The 13,414-nt window shown below is 51.5% G+C and overlaps 1 protein-coding gene across 1 annotated transcript in view; it reads left to right on the top strand.

Annotated features, from left to right (window-relative positions):
* Positions 1 to 13,414, top strand: part of SCUBE1 (signal peptide, CUB domain and EGF like domain containing 1) — a 153,491-nt gene that overhangs the window by 130,929 nt on the left and 9,148 nt on the right. Inside the window, exons 8-14 of the mRNA XM_004379994.1 lie at positions 5,669 to 5,788; positions 6,149 to 6,253; positions 7,277 to 7,396; positions 8,079 to 8,216; positions 9,367 to 9,570; positions 11,196 to 11,357; positions 12,960 to 13,127. Of these exons, the coding sequence (XP_004380051.1) occupies positions 5,669 to 5,788; positions 6,149 to 6,253; positions 7,277 to 7,396; positions 8,079 to 8,216; positions 9,367 to 9,570; positions 11,196 to 11,357; positions 12,960 to 13,127 (1,017 nt within the window). The remainder of the gene's footprint in view (positions 1 to 5,668; positions 5,789 to 6,148; positions 6,254 to 7,276; positions 7,397 to 8,078; positions 8,217 to 9,366; positions 9,571 to 11,195; positions 11,358 to 12,959; positions 13,128 to 13,414) is intronic.

The following is a 13,414-nucleotide window of genomic DNA, read 5'->3' as shown; positions in this document are numbered from 1 at the left end:
ATCAACCACTAATCTACTTTTGTCTATGGATTTGGCAACTCTGGACATTTCTTGTATAAATATGTGATTTTTTTAACTGGCATATTTCACTTCGCATGTTTTCAGGATTCAGCCGTGTGATAATATATATCAGTACTTCATTCGTTTTTATTGCTAAATGATATTCTATTGTGTGGATCTATCACGTTTTGTGTATCCATTCATCAGCTCATGGGCATTTTGGTTGTTTCCATTTTTTGGCTATTATGAATAATATGAACATTGATGTTCAAGTTTTTGTGTAGACATATGTTTTGAGTTCTGTTGGGTATATTCCTAGGAGTGAAATTGCTGGGTAATATGGTAACTCTGTGTTTAACCTTTTGAGGAATTGCACCAAACTGGCTTCCAAAGTTGCTGCACCATTTTACATTCCCACCAGCTGTATAGGAGGGTTCCAGTTTCTCTACATCCTAACAACACGTTTTTAATCTGACTTTCTTATTATATTCATCCTAGTAGGTGTGAAATGGGATCTCATTGTGGTATTTCCCTGATGGCTAATGATACTGAGTATCTTTTTCATGCATTTATTGGCTGTTTGTGTATCTTCTTTGGAGAAATGTCTATTCATATTCTTTGTCCGTTTTTTACTTGGGTTGTTTGCCTTTATTATGGAGTTGTAAGAGTTCTTTATGTAGTCTATATAGAAGTCCAAGTCCCTTATAGGAGATATGATTTTCAAATATTTTCTCCCATTTTGTGGGTTGTCTTCTCACTTTCTTGGTGGTGTTCTTTGAAGCACAAAAGCTTTTAATTTTGATTAAGTCCGATTTATCTATTTTTTTCTTTAGTTGCTTGTGCTTTAGGTATTATATCTAGGAGTTTTATAGTTTTAGCTATTAATTTAGGTCTTTAATCCATTTCCAGTTAATTTTTGTGTATGGTATTGGTAGGGGTCCAACCTCATTCTTTTGCATGTGGATATCCAGTTGTGCCAGCATCATTTGTTGGAAAGACTCTTCTTTCCTCCATCTAATTGTCTCGGCACCCTTGTCAAAAATCAGTCAATGGTAAATATGAAGGTTTGTTTCTAGACACTTAATTCTATTCCGTTGGTCTATATATCTATCCTTATGCCAGGACCACATAGTGTTGATTGCTGTAGCTTTGTAGTAAGTTTTGAAATTGGGAAGTGTGAGTACTTCAACTTTTGTTCTTCTTTTTCAAGATTGTTTTAGCTGTTCTGGGCCCCTTGGACTTCCATATGAATTTAGGACAGCTTCATTTTTAAGCTAAGACCCTCAGCAAACAATATTAAGTCAGGATTTAGTACTGGAGTGTCCAAAAGATCTGTTCTGGATATGAACACTTCTGAAGAAACCCAAAGATGAGTTATTCCTTCAGGAAGGCATGAAAGAGTTGCTTGATGGTAATATGAGAGGGAGAAAATAACAAGACACCATAATTAGTTCATTGACAAGCAGGAAAAAAAAAATTGGCTTTCAGTTCACAATAGGAATCATACTGCATGTGATATCTGAGATTTAAAGGTGATTCTAATACAGTTTCATTTTACTTGAATCAACAATATCCACGGAAGCAGCAGCAGTCAAAAAATCAAACAATATATAGCATTGGGCAAATCTGCTCAAAAGACCTTTTTTAAGTTTTAAAAAACAAAGATGTCACTTTGATGATGAAGGTGCACCTAACCCAAGCCATGGTCTTTTCAGTCACTTCATATGCGTGTGAAAGCTGGACAATGAAAAAGGAAGACAGAAGAAAAATTGATGCATTTAAATTGTGGTGTTGGCAAAGGATATTGAATATACCATGGACTGCCAGAAGAATGAACAGATCAGTCTTAGAAGAAATACAACTAGAATGCTCCTTAGAAGCCAGGATGGCAAGCCTTCAGCTTGCTTTCTTTGGACCTGTCATCAGGAAAGACCAATCACTAGAAAAGTATATGCTGTTTGGTAAAGTCCAGGGATAGCAAAAACAAGGGAAACCCTCAGTGAGATGGATTGCCACAACAATGGGCTCAAACATACCGATAATGATGAAGACAGCACAGGACCAAGCAGTTATACATAAGGTTGCTATGAGTCGGAGATGACTCGATAGCTAACAACAGCAACAGCTAGTACAAGATCTGATGATGCTTCATCTAATTTAGCCGAGGTTGCAGGTCGCTATGTGTTGCAATCAACTCGACAGCAATGGGTTTTGGTTTTTTGGGGCAGTTGCTCTCAGGCAGGGAGAATAAGCCTTGGCTTATTCAAGGAGATCTGTGGATCATTACTGCTTGCCATGTTGTTTATACCCCTAGAGCATGGCCTAATGTTTGCATGTTCGTACAAAAAGAAAAGTTTGTGGTAATCTGGGAAGACTCAATCTGGACTCTTTCCAGGCTCTGCTCCAGTTATTCCACCAGCGTCATGGAAGTTTTTGCCCCAGGGATTCTGGTTTTGAATCTTACGTAGTGTAGGTATATGAAGATTTCTATCAGCTATAGTATGAATCATGTGTAGGAGAATTTTCTGGGACTTCTAAAAATAGCCCTCTGCAGTATATTTTAAGGAGCCCTGGTGGTGCAGTGGTTAAGTGCTCAGCTCTTAACCGAAAGGTCAGCGGTTCAATCCTACCAGCTGCTCCCTGGGAGAAAGATGTGGCTGTCTGCTTCCATAAAGATTACAGCCTTGGAAACCCTATGGGGAAGTTCTACTCTGTCCTATAGGGTCACTCTCTTAGTTATCTAGTGCTGCTGTAATGGTAATACCACAAGTGGATGCCTTTAACAAACAGAAGTTTATTCTCTCATAGTCTAGTAGGCTAGAAGTCCAAATTCAGAGAGTCAGCTCCAGGGGAAGGCTTTCTCTCTCTGTTGGCTCTGGAAGAAGGTCCTTCTTATCAATCTTCCCCTTGACTGGGAGCTTCTCTGTGCAGGAACCCCAGGTCCAAAGGATGCGCTCTGTTTCTGGTGCTGCTTTCTTGATGGTATGAGGTCCCCCTGTCTCTCTGCTTGCTTCTCTCTTTCATATCCCAAAAGAAATTGGCTCAAGACATAATCCAATCTTATAGATTGAGTCCTGCCTCATTAACATAACTGCCGCCTATCCCTCCTCATTAACATCATAGAAGCAGGATTTACAACGCATAGGAAAGTCATATCAGATGACAAAATGATGGACAATCGCACAATACTGGGAATCATGGCCTAGCGAAACTGATAGACATATTTTTGGGGGACACAATTCAATCCATGACAGTCACTATGAGTCGGAATTGACTGGTTGGCAGTGTGTCAGTATATTTTACCTGGAAGTTCTATTTGCAGAGTCGACCCCTCCCCTCTACATGTGTAGGGGCTTGGTCACAGAGAAGGAAGAGTGTCTTCTGACAACAGTCCCAAAGGAAATTGGGACAGGTTGGAAACTGGGAAAGAACCAAAGATAGTTAGAAAGTCACAATACTTGAGTGGTTTTAGTAAACCAAAGCAAAGAAAGTTCACTTCCCCTCAAGCTTTCTACAACTTCTTGTCATCCAGGCATGGACCAGTAACATGAAACTTGCTTCCAGAACGGAGAGTGCCCAGAAACCAAAAAAAGAGGCAGGCAACACCAGGATGGCAGCAAAGGAGTTTACAGATGAGGCGAATCCTGGACAGCCCCAGGACCAAAGCAGATCTCCATGCCTTGCAATGGAAGGGCAGAGGTTTTATAGTGGTGGTGGACAATAGTGGCTACATGCCAGGGATTTACATAAGAATGCAAACTATAGTGAACTAACGCACCACATGAGGGTGCTCATGTTCAGCCTCGCAAAACCTGTTTCCCCTTCAGTCCACCCCTAGTGGCCAACGTACAATCTGGCATGTTCCTTCTCTTGTGCTGCAGTATGAGAGACCCCATCTTCTCCCCACTGGGAACAGATATAGAAGTGGTGTTGGCCAGGTGCCGTATGGTGCCCGCACATGTGCAAGAGACAGAGAAAGTTACTGTGTGGCCAGAACAAGGGGAAGCCTTCTCTGATAAGGGGAAGGAACAGAGAGAAGGCAACCCAATTCCCAGCCTTCTTATCAGAGAATGTTGTAGGCCCAAGCCTTTACTTAGGCAGCCTGGATGGGAAGTGCAGAGGCAGACCATTCTCCCAACAGCTTTGCACTCTCAAATTTGCCTTTTACTATCTTCGTCCACATTTTGGCAGAATCAGACATTCTTACTTTAAGGCAGAATTACTCTTCTCTCTCTCTTTCTCTTTTGTACTTAATGCCAATCAGTTTGCCTTCCTTCTTGCTTTTTAGGCAATTTAAACTTTACTCAGAGGGTTCTTATGTGCTGTCATAGTGGAAATAATGGTATACGTGGTGGAGTCAGAGTCTGAGATTTTACCCTACTTATAAGCTACGTAAGCTCTCCTATTACTGTTCCATGGATGTGACAGAAGACATGAGTCTCCTGGGTCAGAGACAAAGGACTTTATTCCTCACAGCACAGCAAGCAGCATGACAGCATGTTTACATCAGTTCTTCTTGACCCCTATCAAGTCCTGTGGGGGTGATGTGGAGGGGCCCAGGTACACCCACCATGGGTTTGTGTCAAAGTCAGGATTACTGAACTTGGGAAATTCACTGCTTTTATAGTGAGCAATTAGCATGCCTGCTCTTTGGGGAGTGACGTTATCTTGTCCCTCAAGGTTTCTCGCTGCAACACAACCCTGAGGTGGCCTGGGTAAAATGCGCGCAGGAGTGTACATTCTTGGCGTACTCAGAAAGAACATGCCAGGATGCTCAGGGCCCAAGGTGGATTGCCTCTCCAGCAAGGGGCCCCATGTGAACAAGCGAGCTGTGTTGTTGTCTGTATTTATTGATGATTCTCTTTGGGGATTGATTTAGAGAAAGTGCAGGGAATTGTTGGGTCTGGTGGCACAGTGTTTAAAGCAGTTAGCTGCCAACCAGATTGTCGCTAGTTCAAACCTACCAGCCACTCTGTAGAGGAAAGATGTGGCATTCTGCTCCCATAAAGATTACAACTTTGGAAGCCCTATGGGGTAGTTCTCGTCTGTCCTGTAGGGTCGCTATGAGTCGGAATCAACTCGACGGCAGTGGTTTTTTGTGTTTTGTTTTTTTTTAATGTGTCCCTTGGAAATGTGTGGATACTTGTCCTTCTGTTTCTTCACAAACATGGAACATTGGTTCTTCTGGTGGCCCTTTCTTAGCCACACATGGGCTTGCGTTCCTTTGGGAACAGAGGACTTTTGCTCTTGTATTTATTTAGGAGGCTAGATGTTTTATCTGGAGAGCCATGAGTTTATTTTTATTTGTAGATTATTTACTTTCTAAGGCGTTTTGAAAATGTTCAGCCGTGTGTTGAAGATCATCTAAACTAGCAGTCTCCCACTAGGCACCTACTCTGGAGAACCCGGCCCGGGGTAGTGGGATGTGAACCCTCTCACGGACTGCCTGGACTAGAGTCTGAGGGGGAGGAGGGAGCAAACATGCTCTCTGGGCCGTGTCCCCACATGTCCAGATGGATCTGAGCTCTGCCACCTCTGGGTCCTTTCCCACCAAGGCAGCCTGGCCCCAGGAGAGAGGTGCTATGGGAATCCCAGCTGGTCCATGCTCAGGAAAAGCCTCCACCCTGCTCTCCCTCAAGCCCTCGCTCTGTGTCTTCCTTCTTCTCAGAGACGGGCAAGTGCCTTTCACGGGCTAAAGCCTCGCCCCGGGCCCAGCTGTCCTGCAGCAAGGCGGGTGGCGTGGAGAACTGCCTCTTCTCCTGCCCGGCCCACACACTCTTCATGCCAGGTAACCTGAGGCCAGCTGGGATGGGAGGTTGGGCGGGGGCCTCCTCCCCTGGGGTCCAGCCCTGCTCCCTGCTGGTCTCCAGGAGATAGCTCAGCCTGAGAACCAAGGGCCCACCCTGGCCTGACTTACTGAGGGACCCTGGCACCATCTGGTTCTCTGAGGGCCTCGGAGTCCTTCAAGGTAGATTCAGTAGGCTCCTTCCTGCCCAGCCCTTACTGTGTGGCCGCGTAGTGGAAAGGCACGGACGTAGGGTCAGTCCTGACTTGCATCTCATTCAGTGACCCCTCTGAGGCCCCAGGGACCTGGGGACCTGGAAAAGAAGTACCCCCAGGCCCACCTCACCCACTGGCCCCTCTGCAGACTCGGAGAACAGCTACATCCTGAGCTGCGGTGTTCCAGGGCTCCAGGGCAAGACGCCGCAGAAGCGCAATGGCACCACCTCCAGCTCCGAGCCCAGCTGCTCAGGTAGCCCCTTGGCCTGCCCGTGCCACACACACCTGGGTGACCCGTTGACTTCGTTCCAGCACCTTGCTGGAGGGAGAGGGAGGTCCCAACACAGGTCCTGGGGAGCTACGAGCAGGGCCAGGACCTAGAAGCCAGTAGGCTACAGGCCGAGTCCCAGCCCAGGGCCATGGACTGTGGGAGGGACCTTCTGGCCCTGAGGTTCTGACCCGTGATACCAGAGTCGTTCAAGGGCTCCAAGATGCCCTGAGTCTGTGGATGCTGTGTCTGTAGAGCGAGTCACATCTGCTGTGGCTGTCAGGTTCTAGCGTCTCCCATTGTCTGAGTTTCCCTCATTGTACTCAGAAGGGCGAGGCATGGGGAGAGCCGGGAGGCCGGCACTGTGGTAGGCCTCAGGCAGCAGGGTGGGGCCTGCTGCCCCAGCTTAGGAGAGGGGGCGTGTCTTCAGCAGCTCTTCTTCTTCAGGGTGCTGGATTCGATACCAAGGTGGCACGTGTGTACGCTTTATGCGTGCATGAAGTGATAACAGGATTTTTTAGTCCCGGGCGAGGGTTGTGATTTGCTATTTGGAGGAATCTGCGTTTCTGGTTTCTGCGCCTCGGTAGTACGGGTCGCTCTGAGTCGGGTTGGGTTTTTTGGTGTAGTATTTCAAATCCCCTTCACTTCCTTGTTTCCCTTTCTCTTCTGTCCTGACCCTCATTTCCTGTCTTGGTGATGGGGGAGGAGCCAAGAGGCATTCCTTTTCTTCTCACAGAAGACCCCTCCCTGGCCGTGCTGCTCCTGGGCTTGAACTTGACCCCACTACCCCCACTTTTTCAGGCTCTGCAGAGAGAGATGGGGCAGAGGCATCTCCCCCACCCTGGGGAGGGCTGTTGGGGCAGAGTGACCCACCACAGCCCCAGCTCCCCATGCATCTGTCCTTGTCACCCCCAGACACTCAGACACTCCCTACGGCAGCCCCTGTCCCCGCCCACCTCCTTGCCTGTGGGAAGGGCCACCACCTGGGGGAATTTTGGCTTTTCCCAGATGCCCCAGCAGCGCCCCCCATCAAGCAGAAGGCCCGCTTCAAGATCAGAGATGCCAAGTGCCACCTCTGGCCACGCAGCCACGAGCGAGCAAAGGAGGTGCCACGGCAGCCACTGCTGGGTGAGTGGCCGTCCTGGTGCCAGCCCACACGGGGAAGGGGGCATCCCCCACACCTTGGAGGTAGGTTTCTGAGGATGGGACCCTGTGCCCTCCCCACCGTGGTCCCATGCCTGGCGCACTGTAGACAACAGTGGTCTCTTGGGAGGAAGGCCAGCGTTTGAGGTGGAAGGGGATGCTCTAGCACCCCTGGGGTCCACTGTCCCTGCTCGCCCAGAGCCAGGACTTTCTCAGCAGCCTGCATGTAAGTGGGCGGGTTCCAGGGTTCACCCAGTGATGCCTGAGTGCCTGAGGGAGGCCAAGGACATGCTAGGCCAGGGGAAGGGCCCGGGGAAGCATCCCAGCCCTATTTCCCTGAAGATTCCAGAAGATCCTAAGATTCCTCCTCCAACCTGACAAAACTCACAGCCCTCAGCAGAAATGGCCTGGGGTCCGAGTCCCCGGGGCCAGGCCCTCTGTAAGCCCACGGCTGCTGCACATCTTCCTCAGTAAAGTAGGCACCAGTGCCCGGTGTGCAGCGGGTACGGGCTCAGCCACCCGCTCCTCCTGAGACCTGGGGCCCGCCCTAGCCTCTCCAGCCTGTTTCCCCATCTGCACCGTGGACTATTAGCCAAGGCGGGCCCCTTGCCAGCGTCCCTGCTCCCTGCCACCTTTCCACGCCACAGCCATCCCTTCCCTTGTCCAGACAACTGCGACGTGACTTTCATGACCCTCAAGTGTGACTCCTCCAAGAAGAGACGTCGTGGCCGCAAGTCCCTGTCCAAGGAGGTGTCCCACATCACAGCAGAGTTCGAGGTGGAAGTGAAGATGGAGGAGGCCTCAGGTGGGTGAGGGGCTCCCTCGTGGGCCTGCTGAGGGATCCCAGCTGAGCCACAGCTACTGGGGGCAGAGGCCGGCCAGGCCAGCGAGGGGACCCAAACAGACGCCTGGAGCCCAGGATGGAAGAGGCAGCCCAGGGACAAGGAGAGGAGAGGGGTCAAGGGACCACAGAGACAGCCAGCCCCAGCCCTCCACACCCTCACCAGGGCCTGCAAGGGATAATGCCTGCAGCCTCCCTGAAAGGTGGAGCCCAGGACCTGTCCCTCCTAGATTCCAGACGGTGACTTGGAATGCTGGCCTTGCCTCACCCCAACACTTCCTGCTTGGCTGCAAATGAGTATTCAGTGTGACAAAGGAGCTGAGATCTGTGAAAAACATGTGCTGTGTGTGCCCAGCCCTGGGCTGGGTGCCGCGGGAAGATGGGACCAGGCTATGGTCCCTGCCATGGCGGGGCTACCAGGCCAGGGGGAGGTAGACATGGACACAAACTGCCCAGTGATCGTGAGACATCAGATGGAGCAGGTGTGGAGACAAACGGGCTCAGAGCTGAGGCCTCCCCAGTTCGAGGCCAGGGAAGACTTCCCAGACGAGGCACCCCTTGAATCAAGGCTTGAAGTCAAAGTTCGTCGGGTGGAACAGATGGCAGGAAATGACATTCAGGCAGGGGGAATAGCATGCGCAAAGGCACAGAGGTCAGGGAACAGTGAATGAGGCAGGGTGGCTAAAAGTGGAGTTGACAGTGAGGTCAGAGTGTTGGGGCTTAAGGCTGACAAGGCAGGCAGGAGCCAGATGGCGAGAGGCTTAGGGTTCCAGGCCAGAGAGCTGGACATTTTCCTGGGAGCAGTGTCTGAGTGGCAGGGAGAAGTCCCCGCTCAGTGGGTTGTGCTCCAGGAAGATGATGTGATGCAGTGGGCAGAGGCCTGGGTGTGTACGCAGCTCTCAGGTCACACCTGTCCAAGCCTCAGTCTCCTCACCTGTCAGATGGACATGGCAGTGGCCCCTCACCCTGGGGTTGCTGTGAGGATTGGGTGAGGTAACCAGTGGAGGCCCAGCCAAGCCAGGCACAGGGACATTCTCCGTGGGTGGCTGCTCCTAGTAGTGTTGGGGCTGTCATGCCTGTGGTTACTCTCACTCGACGTCTCCCACCCCTGCAGACAGCTGTAAGGTGGACTGCATGCGGAAGCGAGCAGAGCAGAGCTTGCAGGCTGCCATCAAGACCCTGCGGAAATCCATCAACCGGCAGCAGTTCTACGTCCAGGTCTCGGGCACTGAGTACGAGGTGGCCCAGCGGCCGGCCAAGACCATGGAGGGGCAGGGGACATGCAGCACAGGCCAGGTGCCACAGGATGGCAAGTGTGGTGAGTCCCTGCCTGTGGCCACTCCAAGGTGGACTTGGCAAACGTTCTCTGTCCTTCCTTCCACATGCACCCTGGGTGAGCAGCAGTGGGCACACAGGGAAGACAGACACGCGGGGAGGGGACAGAGAGACACGAGGTCATGAGAAAGGCCCGCCAGAGAGAAGAACAATAGCACTCATAGCAATAGTTGTCATTCAGAGAGCATGGCCCTGGTGCCAGGCCCTGGGCAAGGCTCTCTGCCTGTGTTTTTCATATGGGAGAGTGCAGGCAATAAGGCCACAGTGTGGGGGGGGGGGGGGGGTGCGTGAGTGACCTCCTGCCCAGGGTGGGGTGTGGTTGAAGGAGACTTCTCAGAGGAAGAGATGTATCAGCCGATTCCTCTTTTACTCATTGGGTTGTAATCCATTCCTGTCATCTAGTTTAATGCCCAGATTGTCCCCGGTTTAGCCAGTGCACTCCCCATCAAGCTGGCTTCTGTGTCCTTTTAACACGTCCCCATCATTCATTGAACATTTCCTTGTTTTCTGGCACTACAAGATGTTTCAGACTCAACTTGTACTCTCCCTGCCCCAGGCCCTGGGATCTGCCAAATGTCCAAGGGCCCTGGTTCCTTCTAAAAGAGGATGATATGTAGACACCAACATCTGGGTGCTTGGGTGCTCACTGCTACTGAGATATCATTGCTTCTAGGACTCTCAGTGGACAGAGCTAAGAGATACACGTAGGTATTTATGTACACACACAGGCACACACACATATGCATCTATACTATTTCTATAGATGTGTGTGTGTGTGTGTGTGTTACAAAACCATGAGTTTACACCAATACCCCTAATTCCAGTTCAGTACCTCAGGGTTCTTTGTAATCATCCCCCAAACATGTTTGTAAATATTTTCTCCAGCAGTGAGAAATTTTGTTCCCTTTGTCCGTAATTTACTTATTTACTCAGTAAGTTTACTTATTTGCTCAGTAAGCTTACTTGTTAAATCTCCCGTTTACTTATTTGCTGAATATAACCAGTCTCCCAAGCATGCTGACTCTCTCTTCAGCCCCCACCCCACACATTCCCCTTATGCCTCACTCCTTCAACCACCAGGCCCCTCTCCCCATGCGTCTGTGCACCTCCCCAGCCTCTCTCTGCGGCCCATGTCCTCAGGTGGAGGGAGAGGAGGGGAGGGGAGGGGAGTGGGCTCAGTTCTGGATGAAACGACCGCAGGGCATCAGGTGGAGACATCCAGGAGGCAGTTTGGTGAACAGGCCAGGAAGTTGGAGCTGGAGGCAGGATGGGAAGCTGTCCGTGTCTGGCATCACCAGAGCAAGAAAAGAGGTCCAGGCAGAGCCCTGAGGAATATAGGCTGAGGCGGAGGCCCTCAGAGGACCCTGAGAAGGGAAGCAGGGAAGGAGGAAGAGACCAGGGTCAGGCCTCCAGGGTGTACACAGGTGTCTGCTGCCTGGTTCCTAGTCCCAACTCTTCTGGGACAGGCCTGGGGCCCATCTGTGTCCTCTAAGCACCAGGAATGAGACCTGTGCCATATCTGGTAGCAGAGCCCTGGACTGTGGCACCCAGCAGACAGAACACCCGGCCCCCGCTCTCCCCCAGCATCCTTTTCCTCTGCCTCTGCAGTGAGCTGTGGCCCTGGCACCTACTTCAGCGGTGAGCACAGCAAGTGTGTGCCCTGCACGCCGGGGACCTACCAGGACATGGACGGCCAGCTCAGCTGCACGCCGTGCCCCAGCAGTGACGGGCTCAGCCTGGCAGGTGCCCACAACGTGTCCGAGTGTGGAGGTGAGAGGCGAACGGGGCAGTTGGGGCTCTCCTATCTCCACTGAGGCCCCCAAAGCAAAGGCCCCGGTGCCCCACATGACTGTAGAGCACTCTTTGGTGAAGCTCTTTGCTGTTTCCAAAGCATTTCACAAGCTCAGTGCAACTACTGCTTATTTTAGAGTACACAACAGATGCCAAAGTCCCCCACATGGTTCAGAGGACACTGCAGTTAGTATACCATAGATGCCAAAGCCCCCACACACACACAGCTGAGCACGCACTGTAGTGAACAAGCTCTGCCTTCATTCAGAGGACTTGTAAAAGTTTACACCATGCAGTTTGGAAAGGATTTCACAGTTTACAGGTACTCTCATTAACAGATAACTCGCAGTTTATAATGGAGGTACATACCTGCCTTCTGGTTGACCACACATTTTACATTTTACGGAGCACGCCGTCATCATCAGGATGGTTTATGGGGTATGCTGTGTACTTGGGCAAGAAGTCTGCTGTACACAGAGAGCTTTACAGTGTGTCCTGTAGAGGGTTTGTTAAGCCCCTTTTCACTTTACCAAGCACAGTTTGGTTTGCAGAGAGCGTTTTCTGTCCTGCTTCATGTCGTCTGTGAAATGGGCTTCCCTGTTAGCCTCCCTCTCTGCACCCCTGTGGGCATTGCCCAAGGGAACAGGTTGGGAGAGGCTCACTATCCTGCGGAGCATGGGCACCTGCGGGGGTGGGGTGGGGTCCTTAGGGCAGTGGGGACCTCTACAGGACCTGCCTCCTGCCCCGCTTTCTCCAGGAGACAGAAGAGGTCAGAGCCCAGTCCTGAGACTCTGCAGGCTGGCGGGCGACCTCTGGCCCACAGCCCCTCAAGGAGTGTGGCCTCCACCCCAGGGAGGAATGGTGTCCGTGGAGAGCACAGGGTGGCCACTGGTGGGAGCATCATCATGGTTCCAAATCAACCAATTGTCGTCAAGTCAATTCCAATTCATAGCAACCCTATAGAACAGAGTGAAACTGCCCCATAGCGTTTCCAAGGAGCGCCTGGTGGATTCGAACTGCCGACCATTTGGTTAGCAGCCGAACTCTTAATTACTAGTTAGAAGCCCAGAATTCCAGGGTCTGGGCCGAGAAGGCACCAAGCACACCCCTCTCTCAGTGCCAGAGTTCCCTCTGCATCCTAAGCTTCTGCTGGAATGTTAGAGCATTCTTTATGTGGAGCTGAAACCGGCTTTCCTGTTGTCCCTTTGCCCCAGCTGTGCCTCTGGGGGCCTCACGGACCCTCCTTCCTCTGCTCTGGGCCAGCCCTGCAGATGGACAGGGCGGTGGTTAGCCCTGGGCCAGCCTTAACTGCCCCACCACCTCCTGTGAAGACACCAGTGTGGCCTGCCCCCTGGGAAGAGTGCCTCTAAATGCCTTCACGCTGCATGTGGCCTGCGTGTCCCAGTGTAGCAGCAAGGCCACGTCCGAAGCTCTTCCTACTGGCAGGAGATGTAAGCCCGGTTGGCCAAGGCCACATCCCAACTGGGGGCCAGGCCTCCCACCACCCAGGCCACAGCATCCCCTGGCCCTGGCTGCATCTGAGCCTTCTGCAGGGGCTGAGCCATGACCTCTGACTTCCAGGCCAGTGCTCTGCCGGCTTCTTCTCCACCGACGGCTTCAAGCCCTGCCAGGCCTGCCCCCTGGGCACATACCAGCCCGAGCCGGGGCGCACCGGCTGCTTCCCCTGCGGAGGGGGGCTGCTCACCAAGCTCGAGGGTGCCACCTCCTTCCAGGACTGTGAGACCAGAGGTGAGCCTACCGCATTCTTCTGTGTGTGCAGTCACACACACATGCTGTCACGCACACGCTTTCATGCACGTGCTCCCACTTACACATTCACACTCCCGCTCCCGCTCACACTCACACATGGTGTCACACACATTCACAACACTCAGTCCCACACGCACAACTCACACTCAGGCAGTGACTGACACACTCACACTCACATACACCCGTACACTGTCACACCAACTCACACTCACATTCACACATGGTGTCACACACATTCACAACACTCAGTCCCACATGCACAACTC

This window comes from Trichechus manatus, unplaced genomic scaffold (assembly GCF_000243295.1).
Source record: "Trichechus manatus latirostris isolate Lorelei unplaced genomic scaffold, TriManLat1.0 scaffold00069, whole genome shotgun sequence".
In the NCBI taxonomy this organism is placed as follows: domain Eukaryota; kingdom Metazoa; phylum Chordata; class Mammalia; order Sirenia; family Trichechidae; genus Trichechus; species Trichechus manatus.
This window is presented reverse-complemented; position numbering and strand designations above follow the sequence as displayed.